We start from the raw sequence: 22,025 nt of genomic DNA, 5'->3' as shown, positions 1-22,025 counted from the left end.
TTTCTGATTGCCAAGGTATCTTTGTGTACTATTAGAATTTGCTGATGCACACAGAAAGAGACTAATGCACTTTCTATAGTGCCTAACTTTAGATATATCTATAAAAGAAAGAAAGTAGAGGATATAGATTATGTATATATGAATAAACTGGAGAGCCAGAGTTCTTCAGGGATTGATCTTGTACATTAATCACACCAGTAATGGATGGATGGCACTTCTTTACTTGGGCTATTATGTTATCCAAAGGTAGTATAGATGCTCTGACAGTGTTAGAGTGTGCACATGAACAACAAGAGCAAAACACAACTTTGATACTAAAGTTATGAAATGCAGAAGTCAAGACCATAATGTGATTTTTTTTTTTAAATCTTAAAATATGTACATAGAATGACCAGTTCTGATATGCGGTCATAGTGCATGGGTGTTTATTAGTATCCTTTAATGCTGCCTAGGTTCTGACTTACAGAATGAAATATGTGTTGTTTGTCTACCTGATAGTTCAGTTTTGCCAAAGGAATATAGGGATAAGTGAATAATGTTTATTTATTAGGAGCAAAAATACATTTTCATCCCATTAAGCTGATTTAAAATAATGCCTGATTTTTACTTTTGAGTTTATCCATTTTTCTATACCTTTAACTTATTTACACTCTTAAAAATCATATTGTAATTGTGACAAATTATATCTAAAAAAATACCAATTATTAGATGCTTTGGTGTTGAAATGTAAAAGAGAGGGAATTTAAAATACAATCAAAAAGTCAAAAATAAAACGTATTTGAAAACCACCTACAATTTCTTGGCCAGGCACAGTGGCTCAAGCCTGTAATCCCAGCACTTTGGGAAGCCAAGGAGGGTGGATCACTTGAGCTCAGGAGTTTGAGACCAGACTGGCCAACATGGTGAAACCCCGACTCTAGTAAAAATACAAAAATTAGCCGGGTGTGGTGGTGGGTGCCTTTAATCCCGGCTACTTGAGAGGCTGAGGCAGGAGAATCGCTTGAACCCAGGAGGCAGAGGTCGCAGTGAGCTGATACCATGCCACTGCACTCCAGCCTTGGCAACAGAGTGAGACTCCATCTCAAAATAATAATAATAATAATAATAATAATAATATTTTTAAGTCTTAGACAGAAAATGCCTATAGATAGAAGCCTATCAAACATGTATTTTGAATACTTTGATCTTGACACATTGCCAAATTATTTTGAAAGATGGTAAAGATATTTCCAAAAAATATTTTTGCCTATCTATTTACATTGACAGTTTACAACCATAATTTTCTAAGTATATTTTCATACATGTATTTTTGTGTTTTCCATCTTCAAATTTCTGATCATTGGGTTTGTTCTCCTGCAAAAACAATATCCAATCTGCAAAATTTTTTTTTTTTTTTTTTTTTTGAGACAGAGTCTTGCTGTCGCCCAGGCTGGAGTGCAGTGACGCGATCTGGGCTCACTGCAGGATCCGCCCCCCGAGGTTCACGCCATTCTCCTGCCTCAGCCTCCCGAGTAGCTGGGACTACAGGCGCCCGCCATCTCGCCCGGCTAATTTTTTGTATTTTTAGTAGAGACGGGGTTTCACTGTGTTAGCCAGGATGGTCGCGATCTCCTGACCTCGTGATCCGCCCGCCTCAGCCTTCACTTGCTACAACTGCAAATATTTATCAATAAAACTGATAACCCAAAACTTGCTTCATATTTTCTCTGCAGTGCTTAAAATATCTTTGCAACACAAGACAGTGCACAATGACAAGTATTATTTCTAAATACCCAGATTTGATTTATTTGTATTTTTAAAATTATTACTCTTACAGGTGTAGTCCTCTCCAGCCCCAAGTAACATCTTTTCAGATGAATTCAAGGGGCTGTTCAAGACTTTGACTCTAGTGAAAACACTACAAAAGGCAAAATGTTGCCCTAAGTGATAGAAGGTCCCAGTCTGGGAACTGATTTTATTCCTATGACAAAAGCTGTAAGATGAGTAAGCTTACTAATGGAAATGTATGTCCACAGATTCACTTAGGGAGCATAGTGTAAAAACATCAGGAACTTAAAATTACAAATTTGATTTCAAGTTATATTTCTGTCTCATGTGACTTTGGGCAAATCATTTATCTTCTCTGAGTTCATTTCCTCATCCGCAAATGACAAATAAAATATGTAATTATCAGGATAGCTATGAGCATTAAATAAAACAAACATGGAAAGAATAAAGTGTGGCATACATTATTATTTTATCAAAGTGCTTCACGTCGATAACTGTTTTGTATACTTGTATTAAATGTCATTTTAATGCACTTTCCCCTATTTTTTTCCAAAACATACACTAAACATCTGATTTAGCTACTCATCAAAACATACAATCATGTTTTAAGATGGAACACTATATCAGTGTTATTGCTTTTCTCAATAATGTGATCCCAAATCACTACTTTCAGTTCACCATCACCTCAAATCTACAGAAATGTTTCTTTCAATGACATAGATAGACAGATAGATAGATGGATGATAAATAGATAGATGATAAATAGATATACAATTATAGGTTAAAATTAAAGTTTAAATAAGATAAATCATTTGAAAGTTTTATTTCCAAAGGAAATAAAACAACATTCCCAAGGACAGAAATAATATCAAATTAATTGCTAAATATATAAATGAGTTATAGAGCTAAGACTAAGTTATAAGAGATTGACAATTAGAAAACACTCTTTTTCATATTAAGGTGGTATGATTTTCTTTAACAATTTTACAATGAAAATAAAAACTTAATAAAATGTAGTAATGGGCCAGGCATGGTGGCTCACGCATACAATCCCAGCACTTTGGGAGACTAAGGCGTGAGGATCACTTGAGCCCAGGAGTTCCAGACATGTCTGTGCAACAAAGTGAGACCCTGACTCTAAGAAAAAAAATAAAATGTACAAAATTTAAAATAGTAATGTGTCCATTAAACCTTTTATTTTAGAGTAGTTTTAGATTTACAGAAAAACTGCAAATAGAGAGGTCCCATATACATCTATGGGCATTAATGAGCCAATATTGATCATTACGTACATACTTCATTCAGATTTCCTTAGTTTATAACCTAATGTCCTTTTTCTGTCCCAGGATCCCCTTCAGGATACATTACATTTAGTTGTCATGTTTCCTTAGGCTTCTCTTGGCTGTGACAGTTTCTGCAGCTTTCCTTGTTTTTGATGACAGTTTTGAGAAATAAACTGATATTTTGTAGAATGTCCTTCTATGGGGATTTGTCTGATGTTTTTCTCGTGACTAGACACGGGTTTTTGGTTTCTGGAAGAACACAATGGTAAAGTGCCATGCTCATCACTTGATATCAAAGGTACATGCCATCATCGGGACTCCTCTTAGCTGTGACAGTTTCTCAAACTTTAGGCTACTCTTAGCTGTTGATGTTAACCTTGATCACTTAGCTGAGGTAGCATCTATTATATTTCTCCACTGTAAAGTAATACGTTTTTAAAGAGATTATATTGAAGGTAAATTTTCTGGACATTTACACTGAGCTAAACAAATTCTAAACACTAATATTAGGTTCCACTAAATGATTATTAATAAATGCTATAAAGAAAATACAGTGAAGTGGAAAAATAAAACTCCAAAAGTCTTAGCCTGAATATTCACCTAATAGAGGTGAAAGTGAATTTTTTCCTTGAACTGTCTGTGCAATTAATTACAATAATCCTCCACATACTTTGGATATTAAAGATCTTAGTCTTACTAATTGTTGTAAGAGGTAATTTAAATTTAAACTAACCATTTTGCTTATTGCATTTCTATATTGTCCTCCACTAATCAATGAACACTGAATATTGAAATAATGTAAAAGGCCTGATATATTTCCCGCTAGCTTTAACCGATTTGTCATAAATACATTTCTTGTATACGATTTTTAAATGTTTGCTAAATATTAAAAAGAATTTCAATGTGTTTGATTTTGTAAAATTACATATCGAATGTGTGTAATTTTTTACTACCATGTTCATCACACTTAATCTATATCCATATATTGTACTCCACCAATATTTATCAGTGGACGATAAGGAAGTTTTGAATGCATGAATACAACTTAAGAGGCACCACAGCTGGTTATTTTGCAATGCCAGAATAACGGTGGGTATTCACAAATTGAATAGATAATCCAGATTATGTTTCCTCCAATTTAAGTTTTTCTGGGTTTTTTTATTCCCCCTTCCTAGAATCAATTTTATCATTTTACCTATGTACAATAACATACTTCTGGAAAATGCTAGAATTTTCACCATGTAACAGAATTTGAGCATGACAATAATGTAAAAATATTCAGAAGTCTCGAACTATAGGTTTCTTTGAGTTTTCAAAGTAAATCAAAATACAGCTGTTTTCATTTTACTATATTGTGGAAACCTATGGATGTTATTGTAAAATGCATATGCATTACACTGACTTTCTTAACATGTTTTGAATTAATAAAGAATTCAACAATGTATCCTTAGAAAGTTACTGTTTCCTCATTGGTATAACACTATAGGAATAAAAGGTACACTTTTATGTGTTAACTTAAATTGCTTATGCACTTGGGGGAAAATAAATTCTGGCTAGATCCTTTACATTGTTCTATAAGGTTTTAATTATTAAAATTTTGCATCTTTTATAGGTAATAAAATATATTGTTGAAATGACTTATGTTCTGAGAACTCAACTGAGAGATATACCATGTTGAGTTCAAGTGATTCTCACCATTTCCATGGTTAAAATAAATTCAAAGTTAAGTTCAGACTTGGGAAACAATTGTTCTAATAGAGATAAAAACATCCTGATCAGTCCTGTTCTATCCTCAGATCAGGATTAAAATAAAATGGGTTTCAACAGCAGAACGATTGTATAAAGTTGTGTAGCTTGAATACACAAAGCGAAAAGAACTGAGATAATTAGGTGGAGGCTTTAAGTAGCAAAAAACTATTTTTGCTTCCTGATGTTTGAAGAGTCATTTCATTCTTCCACTCACTCTGCATTTGTTACCGTGCTAAGAGATGAAAAGAGAGAGGCAATGCAAACGTATTTTCTAAGAATTTTTATACTTAACCTCAAGAGTTTCGATTAGATGACCTAAGGATATTTTAACCTTGATAAGGGTTCCCATTTTTTACCATTTTATTTTTTATGAATAAATCAGAAGTTTCGTTCTTCTAATACATCACCTCTCTCAACAGTGAAATACCACTTAGTAGACGCTGCCCAAACCAGTTAGGTAGTGGCAGTTCTCAGATTGAGCGTTTAGCCCTTGCATTCCCAGGACTGTCTTGGTTGTGTTTATTCCCTCATGTCTGTTTCTCCGTTGAGCTGTGAACAGGTCTTTTGAAAAGTGCAAAGCATTGTGCCAATAAATGTCAGTATTGCTGGCACCTATCCGCTACCAGTTTTTTGGAAAGGGATGAGGGTTGGACTCCTGGAGGCAGATATCTGAAGGCTTTGTTGGGCTGTAGGTTGCTGTAACACGGCATCACTTCACCTCTTTAAAAAGCTGACGGTAAGTGGGACTAAGTGAAAATGAATGGGCAGGTGAATAACAAAGTCCTTTGAAAGCAAGTAAATGACATGGCAGATGAAGGGCACGCATGTCTATTGTGCAAATTCATTCAGTGGTTATCTCATAATACACTTGTCACGTCCTTATTAACACGAACCTGACCCACCATGGACAAGAGAAACGTAAGCAGGAAAAAAAGGAGGAGGAATAAACACACGCCTGTCCGTAATAAAACTCGCTCTGGAAGACTCAGCGGCAGCCCTGCACTGGAGACTGACGACTTGCGCGGCCGTGACCTCCGCCCTGCAGCGGACCCTCGACTGCCCTCCACTGCGGCTCTGGAGGCCCCGACTCAGGGCATGGGAAAGAAATCCTCGCTATCAGAAAACAGAGGGGCAATTTGCTGCTCTCCCTTTCCGGCCCAACACGTCACCCGTCAACCGGGTACCTAAGAAGAGGCTTTCAGAGGAGGCGCCCAAGGTCTCCCAGGCCCGCCCCGTCCCAATCACGCTCCGCTCAGCCCCCTCAACTTTCGGCCTCCAGGAAGTTCGCAGCGTTCTCACGCTCGGCAGGAAGCTCCCGCCAAGGCTTCCGGAAAATCCTTTAAAAAACACCGCTTGCGCTGGGCGGGGCTTGGTGAGCTCTCACTCCTATCTCTAAGTTCCGGGTGTTGTCGCGAGGCCTGCTCTGTCCGGAACTTCCGGTTCCGGTCAGGGTCAGCGGTCTCGGCCTAAAGATGCGGTCCCGGGTTCTGTGGGGCGCTGCCCGGTGGCTCTGGCCCCGCGGGGCCGTTGGCCCAGCCCGCCGGCCCCTGAGCTCCGGTAGCCCGCCGCTTGAGGAGCTGTTCGCCCGGGGCGGGCCCTTGCGGACCTTCCTCGAGCGCCAGGCGGGGTCTGAAGCCCATCTGAAGGTCAGGAGGCCCGAGTTGCTGGCGGTGATCAAACTGCTGAACGAGAAGGAGCAGGAGCTGCGGGAGACTGAGCACTTGCTGCACGGTAAGGGTCAGGCCCGGGGGAGAGGCGTCAGAGCACATTCTTGACTCTTCGTTTGACTTTTCCACTGCCCACACTGCCCGAGTTTGAAACTCTTTACTCACTTGCAGCCGTTTTTATTTTGGATCAGAGATCAGGACATCATTATGTGCTGTTTGATCCCATCCTCTCCTGTGGGCTGTCTTGTGCTCCTTTGCCACGGTGCTGTGCCCCCTTTTACATGCTTATTAGTTGTGGACTCGGGCAAGAACTCATTACCTCAGCAAGGATAATTAAGGCACTGTCCCTGTGATGGGCTCCACAGCGGTGTTTCTCAAAGTGTGGTGTGGAGGCCCATTTGCAGTAGTATCAGGGCAGTGCTTGTTAATAGCAGACTTAGGACTCAGAATCTCAGACCTAGACGTGGGTAAAGGTACTAAATTTACACTTACACACCTCAATTCAGACTAGCCACCAATAGTCAACAGCTGTGGCTATGGCTACATATTGGACAGGCAGCTCTAAAGGTTAGAATGAGGAGTTACTCACAGCATGGTAATATACTTCTTTAATTATCTGAATATAAATCAACATATGTTACTGGACACTATATGGCCTGCTTCCCTTTGCCTACAAATTCAGTATGGCCTAAGTATAGAATAGGTGGGAGATGATATCATAGAAACATGAAGCCAGAAAAATAGTTAAGAACCTTCCAAGACAAAGAATTTGGATTTATTTTTTATAGACCATGGAAAGTTAGCATATGTTTTTAAGCAGAGAATTCACGTCTTTGTAAAGAAAAGTTAATGGTGGCATGCGCTGAGGATGAATTGGAGTATTCTCCAGAAACCCTGGTGACTGACAGGCCAGGGAGGAGGCAGTTGAAACAATCCAAAGAAGAAATGGTGATAGGCATAGGTCTGACTCACAAAACATTTTGAGGAACAAGTTAGGATTTAGTGGCTTATGCCCTGAGAAGGATGAAGGAGAGAGTTAGTTCTAAGAAAAGTCTTAGGTTTCTGGCTTCAGCACAAGTTGTACTGTTAATTAAGATGAAAGTATAAAAGTTGGACCGAATTTTTTAAAAAGATGAGTTTTGCATTGAATGCCATATTAAGTTAAAAATACCTGTGAAAAGGAATTCCAATAAAGATATCTGTACTAGTCTAGGAGAAACAATTACTGACATAGGAGAAAAATTGAGCCCAAATAATCATATGAGAGCTCTCGAGATATACAGTACATGGTAAATTAAACCTTAGAAGTAGATGAGAACACTCAGGGAAAATGTGTTAAGATACAAACAAGTCTAACAAGGCCAGAAATACAGTGTTTGAGGAGCAGGCAGAGAAGAAGGCTATAAAAGGTCAAGAAAAAAACAGCCAGAGCTTTGTGACCTTGAAGTAGATAAATAAATGAAGCTGTAGAAGCCAATAGAAAATTTCAAGAAGAGATCCTTGGCCAGGCGTGATGGCTCATGCCTCTAATCCCAGCACCTTGAGAGGCTCAGGTGGGCGGATCACTTGAGCCCAGGAGTTTGAGACCAGCCTGGGCAACATGGCAAAACCCTGTCTCTACAAACAATGCAAAATTAGCTGGGCATGGTGGTGCATGCCTGTGGTCCCAGCTACTTGAGAGGCTGAGGTGGGAGAATCGCTTGAACCCGGGAGGTGGAAGTTGCAGTGAGCCAAGATGGTGCCAGTGCACTCCAGCCTGGGTGACAGCGCAAGACCCTGCCTCAAAAAAAAAAAAAAAAAAATCCTCAGTACCTGACATAGAAAGCTAAAACTCAACCTTTTCAGCTCACACTGAAATAAGTCTTTAGATTTGGCAATTTTGTCATTGGCAACTTGAATAAAAATAGTCTTGATATGATTATAGAATCCAGTGTAACAGCTTGAGAAGTAAATTAGAGTTAACAGGAGAAAAGTAATAAAAATGGCATTTTATCTCCAGAAATCTGGGTGGGAAAAGAGGGGTGACAATAAGCAGCTACTTAAAGGGTTGAAAAGAAAAGGACTCATTTAGAATGGGAAACCATAAACATCTTTGTAGGCAAAGGGGAAGGCAGGCCCATAGTAGGTGTCCAGTAAACATATGTTGATTTATAATATTCAAGATAAATTAAAGAAGTAGTATATTACCATTGCCTGTGAGTAACTCCTCATTCTAAACCCTTTAGAGCTGCGCTGTCCAATATGGTAGCCAGTAGCCACACAGCTGTTGAGCTATTGGTGGCTAGTCTGAATTGAGGTGTGTAAGTGTAAAATACATACAGATTTCAAACACTTGGTATAAAAAGTAATATTTTTATGTACTTCTAGACTCCAGTTCCAATCTCCTTAGCTTTGCAGAACTGAAAGGCACCTTAGAGATCATCCAGCTCAGAACTTTCATTTCATTCTTGTCATAACTGAGATAAGTTGAGCCTGTTGCCCTAACAGTACCTTAGCGATTAAGCTAGGGCTAGAATTCATTTTTGCTTTTCCTAACTCAACACATTTTCCATTCTACCAAATTTTTTCCCTACCATATGCTTGCCAAAATAATTTTCAGCAGTGCTTCCTGTACTTGCTTATCTCAGTTTTGCTGTTGTTATTCTCTCTCCTTGAGTTAATCTTTCTTTCCTTTTTCTGCCCATTCCAAAACCAACAGATTCCTTCAAGGTGCAACTGTTTTAATATTTAATCACATAGTGTATTAGTCTGTTTTCACACTGCTGATAAAGACATACCCAAGACGGGGTAATTTTTAAGAAAAAGAGGTTTAATAGACTCACAGTTCCACGTGGCTGGGGAGGCCTCCCAATCATGGTGGAAGGCAAAAGGCACGTCTTACATGGCAGCAGACAAGAGAGAGAACTTGTACAGGGGAACTCTTCTTTATAAAACCATCGGATCTTGTAAGACTTATTCACTATCATGAGAACAGCATGGGAAATACCTGCCCCCATGATTCAGTTACCTCCCACTGGGTCCCTCCCACAACAGGTGGGAACTGTGGGAGCTACAAATCAAAATGAGATTTGGGTGGGGACACAGCCAAACCATGTCACATAGGGGTTTAGGTTATTTTTTGTTTTTCTCTTCTAGAAAAATATAAAGACTAAAATTATCTATAATGCTTTCTTGAGGGCAGGTCTTATATATGTATTATCCCACTTCCCAGCATGGTTGGTTCTTAATAGACAAGCATACAAACTGATGCTTTGTAAGGGTTTGAACTTTCAATAGAGAGAACAATTTGTTAATAGCCAGAAATTTTCCCTTTCCTCCTCCTTTATATAGGCTGCATATCATCTCTAGGGTAGAGGAATGAGAAAGTATGTTTTATAAGGTAAAAATGAAAATTCAAAGATGAAACAACAATAAAGGTAAAGCCAGAGAGAGAGAGAGAGAGAGAGAGAGAGGAGTACTTCATATAAACATTCTGTATACATTAGGCAGAATCTAATAAATGTTTTTGGGTGGATACTAAAATACTAATGAAACATTTTCTTATAAGAGAATAAATTTCTACTTTTTAATTGAATTTTAGTTTTACTGGTGTAATCTTCTGTCTCCCTTCTGTCTTATTAGCTAAATGCATTTGTTATTGTACAGTCTAAGTTGGAAGTCTAAAAGCATATTTATTAAGGTGAATATTTCATGGAGATGAAATTATGGAAGAGTTTAGCTTCTTTATATTTTTATAGAAATTTGTACTTGTACTTTGTCAGAAAAAAAAATTTTATACTTACATGCTTATGAAAACTAATGTATAAAATGGTGAAATTGATTGAAAGGCATTTATTGAATGGCATTTATTGAAAGGACAAGATAGACATTTTATTTTTCCCTTCAGCTATAATAACCATAAAACTATTTCCTAGAAGTCTGCTGGCAGTTTAACACTAATTAAGGAAAACCTTAACTTCTGCCCTTTTTTCCTAGATGAGAATGAAGATTTAAGGAAACTTGCAGAGAATGAAATAACTTTGTGTCAAAAAGAAATAACTCAGCTGAAGCATCAGGTATGATATTTCTGCAAAGAATAAAGCATTTGTGCTGTTCTTAGGCATTAAAGTTTATTAAAGGTTTATAAAAACAAAGAAGTGACGAGCTTGTTACTGTTTAGAATAAACTGGGTTTTTAAAATTTATTTTCTAGATTTATTGAGGTATAAATTGACCCCCAAAATTGCATATATTTTAAGGTATATGATGTGATGTTTTGATATATGCATACATTTGGAAATGATTATGACTATCAATAAACTGGTTTTTAAAGAACAAACTTCACATGGTCCTGTTTTCATCATACTAAAAGTACTGTAGAGCTCTCACAGAAAGATAAATGTCACAGTGATAGTATTTTCTGGAAAGGCAGTGAAATAGTGGCATATCTTCCCTTTTTTTTTTTTTTTTTTTAAGAAGGCTGGAGGTAGACATGGGGCAGAAGAGGTTATATGAAAGGACTTCAAAAGTGTGGAAAACTGGAATTAAAAGATAAAAATATATATATAAACTTTAATTTATTGACATAAGTGCCACCAGCTATCAAGTTCAAGATACTTTTGTAAGCAAAAAGGTGATATACTAGCATTTAATGCATCCCTAAAAAACTGAGGGTCCTGGGAATTTAACCATGTCAATGTAGTCTTTTTTATATTATTAACTAAAGAACAATGGGTACCCTTTACAAATTTTTTAAGATCAGGAAACAAAAAAGAGGAGCCAAATAAGGACTGTAACATGAGTGCCTATGGATTTCCCATTGAAGCTCTCAAAATTGCCTGTTTGATGAGAGGAATGAGCAGGAGCATTTGTGTAGGAGAGGACTCTGGTGAAGCTGTCCCTGGTATTTTGCTAAAACTCTGGCTAACTTTCTCAAAACCCTCATAGTAAGCAGATGCTGTTCTTTGGCCCTCCAGAATGTTAATAAGCAAGGTGCCTTGAGAATCCCCAAAGACTATTGCCATGACCTTTGCCCCTAGCCAGTCTGCTTTTGCTTTGACTGGACCCCTTCCACCTCTTGGTGGCCATTGTTTTGATTGTACTTTGTCTCCAGGATCATACTGGTAAAGCCATGTTTTCACTTCCGGTTACAATTCAAAGAAATGCTTTAGGATCTTGATCCAATTTGTTTAAAATTTCTGTTGAAAGTTCTGCTCTTGCCTCCAGCTGATCTGCATGCAAAGGTTCTGGCACCCATCCAGTGGAAAGTTTTCTCACCTTTAATTTTTTTTGTCAGAATTTTATAAGCTGAACCAGTTGAGATGTCTGTGGTGTGGCTATTGTTTCTGCCGTTAATCATCAGTCTTCTTCAATTAGGGCACGGATAAGATAATATTTTTCCTCACAAATTGATGTGGATGGTCTGCCACTGTGGACTTCTTCAACATCATCTTGTCTCTACTTAAAACGAGTTATCCATTTGTAAACTGCTGATTTCTTCAGGGCATCGTCCCCATAAACTTTTAATAAAGCATCAGTGATTTCACCATTCTTCCACCTAAGCTTCACCAGCAATTTAATGTTTGTTCTTGCTTCAATTTTAGCAGAGTTCATATTGCTCTGATGGGGCTCTTTGCAAACTGATACCCTTTTTAGTACCTCAAACTAGAGCCTGTGACTTGTTATAACAAGTTAGCACGAGTTTGTTACAAAATAACTTTGAAATACAACTTCTTGAAGTCCCCTGGTAGAGTGATAGTACACTGTGAGCTCCTCAGGGCCAGGAATATTTATTTTGCATCTCGGACACTATTTAGAATGCCAGACCTAGAGTAAGCCCTCATGATTTTAAGAATTGGATTACACTGCTTTGGTTGTAAATCTTTGTGAATTACAGAACATACAGAGTTAATGAAGAATAATTATATGAAATTAGAGCCACTCTTTGCTAATTCTGTAAAGCAGAGACTAAAGGTTGACAGCAATTACCTCTGGGGATAAGTGAAAGAATATGTTAGGTAAGGAAGGAGCCAGGAAAGGGGGTACTTATTTTTGAGCATCTGCTTCCCCTTTAGCCAAATGTGAAAATTACTAAAAATTAATGTTCCTATAACCTATGTTAAAGGGGGAGAATTCCACTATAAGGTGAAAAGTATAGTGTAGCTCGCGTTTTACCCATTTTCTAAATTAAATTTTGTGTGAATAAGAAGGATATGTGTATTAAATGTTCCTGTTCAGTGTCTAGTAATCAACAAACAGAAGTAAAATCCATTATTTATTCAAAATTTGAATGATAATGTTGTATTGGCATATGCTGGAGAGATGAAAAGTAGTAACTAGCATAGCTTCTGACCAATGTCAAGTGTGATAGTAGTGTACTCAGGTATATTCAGGCTCAATTCTAGCTCTTCCACTTACTTTTGAGTTGGGTAATCTTGAGCCACTAGATTATTCAACCCCTGTAAAGTTAGTTTCACATCTTAAGGTAGAACTGTCAATAATACTTACCCAAGATTGTTTTAAGAATTAAAGTATGTACAGTGCTTAGAATGCCTGCCATATATTAAAGAACCAATAAAATGTTGGTAGCTTTTCTTATTAATTGACCTAATCTAAGAAGTCTTTGTTCTAGATCCCCTTGATTAGAAACATACTATTGTAATGGAGGGAAGACTGATCTAGGCACAAAGGTTTGTGTTCTTGTGCCTGCTTGGCCAGTAACTAACACTTTGCCCTTAAACAAGTCATTTAATCTCTGTTAAGCTCTGTTTCCTTTACATGTATAATTAAAGAACTGGACCAGATAATCTCTCAGAGCCTTTTTAGTTTCAAAATTACAGGTTTCTCTTCCATAATAAGAAATCTTAAAATAATACAAATGCAGTTTTGAGTGTTTTTGGTTTTCTGTCATACTAGGCCTTAATTTTCAAGAAGATGGATCTAGAATCTTCTTTTGCTTTCTACAACAGTATAATCTCCTAATCACAGCAAGTACTTAGTTCTTATTAACTGAAGAGAGAACTGATATAAAGCATACAAGAACTCCAACAGACAATAAAACAAGCCCGAAGTTTTAGCTGAATCTTAACAGCATTTGTAATATGGTTGTAACATTAATACTTTATGGAATTTACACATTATACAGTTCTAATTGGCAAGGTGGTTGAACAGTACTCAGCAATATTACATTATTTGCTTGGCGAAACTTAAGTTAAATATTTAAAATTCCTGAATCATTTAGCTTTTTTTATTTTTTGGTAAATTTTAAATCTTAATTATAGGAGGGGTGATATTTTTATATTTACAGATTATCTTACTTTTGGTTCCCTCAGAAGAAACAGATGAAAATGATTTGATCCTGGAAGTAACTGCAGGAGTTGGAGGTCAGGAGGCAATGTTGTTTACTTCAGAGATATTTGATATGTATCAGCAATATGCTGCATTTAAAAGATGGCATTTTGAAACCCTGGAATATTTTCCAAGTGAACTAGGTCAGTAAACTATTCATTTTGTTTCGGGTAAAGTGTTTAGGAGAGTTGGAAAGACCATGACTAGGCTTTAGAACTTATCTGTAAGGATGCTTATGTAGTTTTATGCTCATTATTTACCTAATAAATTTGAATGCAAATACAATAATTTTGAGATGACCTATAAAATCTAATGGAGAGTCTTTCAATAATACTAACCATTGAATGGCTAACAGTATTTAAAAGTAGTCTTAGACGTGTTACTGATGTCAGTTGATTAGCCCCATAAATGCTTTGTTTAGTACTTGTAAGCAGTAAATATAAATATTAAAACACTGAATATTTTAATATGTTTTACAGTCTCCATGTTTATCTCCTTTTATGACTTAAAAAATATACCTCAAGATAGTAGATGTGATGGTCAATTATTTATAAATGGCGGGAATAATAAAAATAATTCTATTTCCTTGTATTTTCAAGGTGGCCTTAGACATGCATCTGCCAGCATTGGGGGTTCAGAAGCCTATAGGCACATGAAATTTGAAGGAGGTGTTCACAGAGTACAAAGAGTGCCAAAGACAGAAAAGCAAGGCCGCATCCATACTAGCACCATGACTGTAGCAATATTACCCCAGCCTACTGAGGTAAGGCATAAGCCCCTCTCCTTGGAATCCTGGGCCTAGCACAGTGCCTTATCCCCAGAGTAACATTCAGAGTTTACTGAATTGAGTATCTATTTGGTCTTCCTTGTGTATTTTGAGTTGCATATTGTCTCAGTCTAAAAAATATAATTTTATAATGCTAAAAAATTAAGGCTTTGTAAATGATACAATGTTGCATTGTCTGCATATTAGTATTTTCCTAATAAGTAGTTATTGTGAGATCATCTCTGTGGGTGAAATAATAACCTATTTAAATATGGACTGGTTGCCTTTATAATGACTTCTGCCTTGTGTGACTGGTTTGTGGGGTATTAACAGGAACAATCCTATTTAACAAAGGTAATTACTTAACAGAATTGCTGCTTCATAACCCAGTTACATTAAAATGAAAGTATATTGTTATACTGTTCAAAATGAGTATACTTTATTCTCACAAAGCAAATTCTCAGTCTGTATTTTTAAGATAACTTAGTGTAGGCGTTCTGTTTTGCCTCATTTCCCTTCTGCTGAAAAGTGATAGGAGATATCTGATTTGTTTTTCAGAATGAAGTGTGAATGCTTTGAGAAGGAACTCTTAGTAGTTCCTATGCTAATTTTGGGAAAAAGTGCTATTTGGCTCTGTAATAAGTTTAATGGAGTTCCTTTCTTTAGGTCTTATTAGTTTCTTTAGATCTAATTTTTGTGTGAATCGTAGGTGAGAAACTAAGCAGTTAAGGGAGAGAGTAAAGTAGAATAAATGGCAGGGGTGACACCTAGAAACCTAGTCGCTTATGTTTAAGCATCTTGGGGTGGAAGTTTTCAGGAAAAGATGAGAGCCTGAGGTCCATGTATCATCTAATTCCTCTAGCAGCCATAAGAGGGAGTCACACAGGGAGACAGAGGTAGAAGGCCCAGGGAATGGTAGGATTCTTACTGCCAGCATTGCAGAGATGTCACAGAATGGTTCTTAGTTGTTCATGAAACAGTGCTTTTTATGGTGGCTCCCAGGACAAAGCATTACCTTGACCTCAGACCCAATGTGTTGAGGAATTGAGACTCATGACTTCTTGGCCACTCCCATTTCCATTTGGCTCATCTTTGCCTCCAAATATGTTTGAAATAAAACGAAACAGACCCTTCCCACAGTTCTCAAGCTACCTTTTTTTTTTTTCCTGCTGCTAGGCTCTTTAAACTCAGAAAAATTTGAAAAAACCTTACCTTAGCTCACACATTCAGTTCTAAAAGTAGGCAGAATAGTATCAAGTTCTGCTGTTTCTGTGGTAAGAAATGGGTAAAGAGAAGCCAGGTTTTTGAGGACTAGAAAGGATTTGTTTTTCAAAACTGTACAGTCCTGTACTATTTCGATTCCCTACTCTTCCAAAAAGCAAAAAAGTTTTAAAATGGTATCCTTCTAGCTACTCTCTAGTCTGAAAAATTAAACCTCCCAAATATATGAATTCTGTACATGTTGTATATTCATAAATGGGTCACTCTTGCCTTTATAAAGTTGATACATGTAATCTTTTAAAATCCCAACTTTTCTTCTGTATAGATTAATCTGGTGATTAATCCTAAAGATTTGAGAATTGACACTAAGCGAGCCAGTGGAGCTGGGGGGCAGCACGTAAATACCACGGACAGTGCTGTCCGGATAGTTCATCTTCCAACAGGTGTGTACTTATTCTTTCAATATATGACACCAAAGAAATCAATTTTGAAATAATTTGACTAATTTTCCACTGAAATAGATCCTCGGTTACCAGAGAAGTGTATACTACTAAGGATTGTTATTAAATATTTGATTTACTTAGAATCCTTACCTGATACTCTGTGGGATAATTGCAAGGCGAGGAAGAGGGAGGAATCCAAACTCAGGGAATGTCTGTATTAATGACTATTTATAGAAGGTGTGGATGGTCCTTTCAGGTGGAGTTCTGAGTTTTACACTTAAAAAGAAAATTCTCAGAATGAAGTAATTATCATGGGTTCTTTATCAGAAAATGTTCTAAATCATTGGTTCTGAGCCTTTTTGCAGGGGAGGGGAACATGGCTTCCTTTAAAAAAAAAAGATATGAAAGCATTGGACCTCCTACTCAGAAACATATATACAGTTTTGCATATAATTGCAGGGGCTTCTTTCCATTAAGTTCATTCACATACTTTGAGGGAATCTGATTCTAGATAGTTAGGCAAAGGGACTACATCGAAATCTCCAGTATACTGTAGCTCAAACTAAACGTCTTTCACAAGTATCACCACAGTGATTCACATGTGATAAAGAGCATAGGGATAGCAAATCTCAGTTATCTAGAAAGGAAACAAGAATCGCTTACTATGACTGATCTCAAATGGGCATAATCCCTATTAACTAATAGTGGTTGAGGCCAGTACTGGATTGTTATGACTTTGTTCTTTTAATTATGAGAATATCCTTATGTTAAACTGGATGATATCTTAGGTAATACAGAATATGAAACAAAAATTGGGGGAAAAAATGGATAGCCTAAAAAAATTAAGTGATTTTCTCTAGTAATAGGGTTTTTCATATATCTTAGTTTGTATAAGCAGTTGTTACTTTTAAAACATGGTGGCTAGCTGAGGGGAAACAATCTGTATTAAATGATTTATGCTTATTGTTTAGTATGTATGCCTTCAGTATAGAAATACTTTGTGCTAGGCCAGGCACGGTGGCTCACACCTGTAATCCCAGCACTTTGGGAGGCCAAGACGGGTGGATCACGAGGTCAGGAGATCGAGACCATCCTGGCTAACAAGGTGAAACCCCGTCTCTACTTAAAATACAAAAAAAAAATTAGCCAGGCATGGTGGCGGGTGCCTGTAGTCCCAGCTACTCGGGAGGCTGAGGCAGGAGAATCGCTTGAACCCAGGAGGCAGAGCTTGCAGTGAGCCAAGATCACGCCACTGCACTCCAGCCTGGGCGACAGAGCGAGACTCCATCTCAAACAACAACAACAACAAAAAGAAAGAAAGACTTTGTGCTATTTGTGCTATTGCTCAAACTTAAATTTTTCAGTATTCTGATAAACTCTGCAAAAGTTAAGCTTATAGTCTCTCCCTTTTTTATTAGAGTCCTCTGTTTTTTCCCCTCATAAAGGAAGAAGAAAAAGGATGAGGAGGAAAAGGAGTATTCCTTGATAATAAGTAAAGAAGATTTTTCTATTAAAACTTTTTAATTCTCGTTAACACTATTCAGGTGTTGTTTCTGAATGTCAACAAGAGAGATCTCAGCTGAAAAATAAAGAGCTGGCTATGACAAAGTTACGTGCAAAACTGTACAGCATGCATCTAGAGGAAGAAACAAATAAAAGACAGAATGCCAGAAAAATTCAGGTAAAAAATGAATTTTAAAAATGCTTTTAAAGGATAGAAATATTTTTATATAACTCAGCTTTAATAACTCGGTTTTTATGTATCATATTTGTTTTAATCTGTGTTGAAAACAATTCAGGTAGTCTAAGGGCTATCCTTCTTTGATGGTAATCTTACACCTCTGCCCTGTTTTCTATATTCAAAGGTATTTTTCTCAGACTTTTAATCGTTACTAAAAATAAAGATATATACTGAGTCCTCATTTCATTTTTAATCCTTTGAAATTTTAATTATGCAAGAAAGTTGGAAAGCAAACTCAACTTGGCTTTCTTCCTGTTTGGTATTTAATTTTTGTTGTTGTTGTTTGTTATTGAGATGGAGTTTTGCTGTTGTCACCCAGGCTGGAGTGCAGTGGTGCGATCTTGGCTGACTGCAAACTCCGCCTCCTGGGTTCAAGCAGTTCTCCTGCCGCAGCCTCCTGAGTAGCTGGGATTATAGGCGCCCGCCATCACACCCGGCTAATTTTTTGTATTTTTAGTAGAGACGGGGTTTAGCCATGTTGGGCAGGCTGGTCTCGAACTCCTGACCTCAGGTGATCCACCCACCTCAGCCTCCCAAAGTGCTGGGATTACAGGTGTGAGCCACCGTGCCCGGCCGGTATTTAATTTTATAACTACAGAGCCTTTTAAGAGTTCCTCAATATGGGAAACTCACCACCTTGTTACCACGGAAGATGACTGCATTAATTCACAGAGATTATATGTATTCAGTGACTATAGGAATAGCAACTATGTGCCAGGCTCTATAGTCATCATCACTGTGTAGTAGACACTGTATTTTGCAGATCAGGAAACTAAGTTGCCCGAGGTCATAGAACATTGAAGTGGCTGAGGCAGGATTCAGATAGTAAATCTGATTTTAGAGCACATGTTCTTTTTTCTATATCATGTTCCCATGTAATTTGAGATTCTAAGTGTTTAAAACCTGGTTCTCGCATTTTGATTCATGTTATAAATCAGTAACTTAAGTCTCCAAATAAGTTAAATTTGTAGGTTTAAACTGCCCCGAATCTAACTGCATCTCATCTTTTTTTCTATATACAGATTGGAAGTAAAGGAAGATCAGAGAAAATAAGAACATATAATTTTCCACAGAACCGGGTCACAGATCACAGAATAAACAGGACACTGCATGATCTTGAAACTTTTATGCAAGGAGATTATCTACTGGATGAACTTGTACAGTCATTGAAGGAATACGCCGATTACGAATCTTTAGTAGAAATTATTTCCCAAAAAGTTTAAGTTGATTTGTGATTTATAGACTTTCGTAGCTTAGAAAAATTCTACAGTACATCCATATAGGGTGAAAATACACTTATTCTCTTAAAAAACATGAGTTAACACAGTTGGAGGTAATATGCATATTCTGAAGTCATAGATAATTTACACAGATCTCTCTCAATGCATTAACAAAAATCATACAATATACAGATGGTCCTCGATTTACATTGTGGTTAATTCCCAATAAACCCATCGTAAGTTAAAAATGCATATAACGTTAGCAACACAGCAGTCTCCTACTTAATGACAGCTTGACTTAACAATTTTCCAACTTTACCATGGTGTGAAAGAGGTATGATTCCTAAGGCCTAAGGAGCTCCTCAGCTTGAAATGGGGCTGCATCCCTGTAGACCCATCATAAAGTCAAAAAATCCTAAAACGTAAGTTGGTGACCATCTGTAATCATGACGTGGTGGTAAATCTTGGACGCTTCCTTACAATAAGTAGACAAAGGAAAATCATCCTTTGTCCTGTTCTATGTAAATATTTAATGAATGATCAAAACTTCAGTTTAAATATTATGAAAAACTTTAAACATAATATAGTAGAAGTAAGACAGTAAATACTGTATCCTAATATCCAGTCAGGAGACAGAAACCATACCATTAACTTGAACAGGGATAATTTTAATATAAAAAACTGTTAACCGATAATGGTATTAACTTTTAAGAGGGATGAAAGAGAGCTATGATGTCCTAGGACTGAGTACACTAGGAAAGAATACCCTTGAAAGGGTCTCCCCTTCCTCATGGTGAAGTCAGGCCTAATGAAGAGAGTGGCTACAGCCTACTCAGTGATGGGGAAATTCCCTGTCCTGCACTGGGCCAGAGCTGGTGTACAGCTGGTGGATGAGGTCTTACAAGCAAAGAACCTCACACTCTCGACTGGTAAGCCAGAAGCCTCTTGCTAGGGTGTGAGCAAAACTTGGACAGGAACTGTCAGTAGATGTTTGTGTTTGTCAAGATTCTCCAGACAAACTTCCTTAAAAGGATTGGCTTGTGTGATTATTATTAAGTCTAACAAGTCCAAAAGCTGGAGTGTGAGGCAGGAGGCTGGAAACCCAGGAAAGCTGATGGTGCAGGTCCGGTCCAAAGGTATCTGTTGGAGGATTCTCTTGTTCTGGGAAGAGGATGGTCTTTTTTTCTCTTCAGACCTTCACCTGACTGGATCAAGCCCACTAACATGGAGGAGGGCAGTCTGCATTACTCAGAGTTCACTGATTGATTTTAAATGTCAATCTCATGTAAAAACACCCTCACAGAAACACCTAGAATAATGTTTGACCTTATAATTGGAAAATAGAGCAAAAGTTAAATCTCTAAAAAAAAAAAAAAGTATGACCCAGTAGCTAGGCACCTGTGGCCCTGCCAACTTGACACATAAAATTAACTGTCACAGTATCGTCTTAGAAGTGAAAGAAGCCCCTTTATCCTGCAGTGCCCTCCACCAACACCTACTGACAAAGAACATGGTGCTATCTGGCATGGGAGAAATGTTCAGTTTGCTATGGCTTGTATGTGTCACCTCAAATTCAAGTGTTGCCAATGTGACAGCATCAAGAGGTGGGGCCTTTTAAGAGATCACTAGGCCATGAGGGATTCTCTTAGGACTGGGATGAAGGCCCTTAATAAAAGAGGTTTCGGGGAGCATCCTGCTAGCTTGCCTTCTGTATGTGAGAACACAGCAAGAAAGCCCTAGTCAACAAGTGCCAGCTCCTTGATCTTAGACTTCCCATCCTCCAGAACTGTGAGAAATACATTTCTGTTCCTTACAAATTACCCAGTCTCCTGTATTCTTGTTATAGCAGCACAAAATGAAGATACCATAACTGAACACCTGAACATTCTTCACAAGGTAGTAAATGCACTGCTTTATTCTGGTCTCAGTATTGTGTGCTTAATAAGGAAATGAGAAAGGGTGGATCAAGGCATAGGATAAACAAGTTACTGCTAGACCTCTCACAATGCCACTAATGTATAAGATTGTATTTTCATCATTCTTGTCTCTTCAGAAACTAACACCATGCTATAATAGGCACTAAATAGATGTCTAAAAACATACCTTAAGTATTTGTCTAGAAATCTGGTATATTGTTCAGAAAGAACCAAAATTCAACTTAATTTCAAAGGGCCTGAATCACTAATTAATCAAAATTCATTAGTTTTTAATGGTACTACCACTCTCAAATTTAAAATGTCACCTTACGTTCCTCTTCCTCGCATTGGATTTATTGCTAAAACCTGGTAAACACTTTTAATCCTTTTCAATTCCATTACCACTGCTGTTGTCCAGAATTACTTCTCAGACTAATAGTCACCTGACTTCTCCCCTGCATCCTATTTGCTGTCTAATTCTGGTTACAAATAAGTAACTGCCAAACTAATCTTTCTAAAAAGCAAGACTGATCTCGTCACTCCTTTGCTCAACAATGTAAAAGCTCCCATTGCCTCCCAAATAAAACCAGCTTTCCACTGTGTATACAATACATCCATGATCTGTATCCAGCATCATTTTGTATTAGCTCACTTTATACACCACCCCCCATGCCACACCAAATTAATTTATCCTGATAAATGCAACTGCGTTTACTCTTTCCCTTATTTTGTTCTTTATGTTGTAGAAGGCCTCCTTTGTGCCCATTTCTTCAGAAGACATCCCCTACAGCCATGGTTCTCATCCAGAGGGCCTTTTGCCCCCGCAGGAAACATCTGACAATGTTTAGAGACAGTTATCACAACTGGAAGATGGAATAAAAGATGCTGCTAAACACCCTACAACAATTATCTGGCCCAAAATGTGCT

General features: G+C 37.5%; 1 protein-coding gene across 3 annotated transcripts; it reads left to right on the top strand.

Annotated features, from left to right (window-relative positions):
* The first annotated feature begins 6,141 nt into the window (after positions 1 to 6,141).
* MTRF1L (mitochondrial translational release factor 1 like) lies at positions 6,142 to 21,711 on the top strand. Of its 3 annotated transcripts, none has more exons than XR_004029399.1 (7): positions 6,142 to 6,530; positions 10,442 to 10,521; positions 13,751 to 13,934; positions 14,391 to 14,554; positions 16,104 to 16,221; positions 17,667 to 17,902; positions 18,985 to 19,179. XR_004029399.1 is itself a non-coding variant. In XM_003255897.4 (7 exons), exons 1-7 carry the CDS (start codon positions 6,272 to 6,274, stop codon positions 19,183 to 19,185), a joined length of 1,143 nt encoding a protein of 380 aa, XP_003255945.1. In that variant the 5' UTR covers positions 6,142 to 6,271; the 3' UTR covers positions 19,186 to 21,711. The 3 variants fall into 3 exon arrangements, 2 of the variants coding, with proteins under 2 accessions (XP_003255945.1, XP_012361590.1); XM_003255897.4 differs by having other exon boundaries at positions 17,766 to 17,902; positions 18,985 to 21,711; XM_012506136.2 differs by having other exon boundaries at positions 6,224 to 6,530; positions 13,776 to 13,934; positions 17,766 to 17,902; positions 18,985 to 21,700.
* Positions 21,712 to 22,025: the final 314 nt, after the last annotated feature.

This window comes from Nomascus leucogenys, chromosome 3 (genome assembly GCF_006542625.1).
Source record: "Nomascus leucogenys isolate Asia chromosome 3, Asia_NLE_v1, whole genome shotgun sequence".
NCBI lineage: Eukaryota > Metazoa > Chordata > Mammalia > Primates > Hylobatidae > Nomascus > Nomascus leucogenys.
This window is presented reverse-complemented; position numbering and strand designations above follow the sequence as displayed.

Bases quoted from the DNA above. Each gene is read 5' to 3' on its own strand.
- MTRF1L (XM_003255897.4), top strand. From the start codon at position 6,272: ATGCGGTCCCGGGTTCTGTGGGGCGCTGCCCGGTGGCTCTGGCCCCGC. The intron at 13,935-14,390 runs GTCAGTAAACTA...TGTATTTTCAAG, and splicing joins ATATTTTCCAAGTGAACTAG to GTGGCCTTAGACATGCATCT. The intron at 14,555-16,103 runs GTAAGGCATAAG...TCTTCTGTATAG, and splicing joins TATTACCCCAGCCTACTGAG to ATTAATCTGGTGATTAATCC.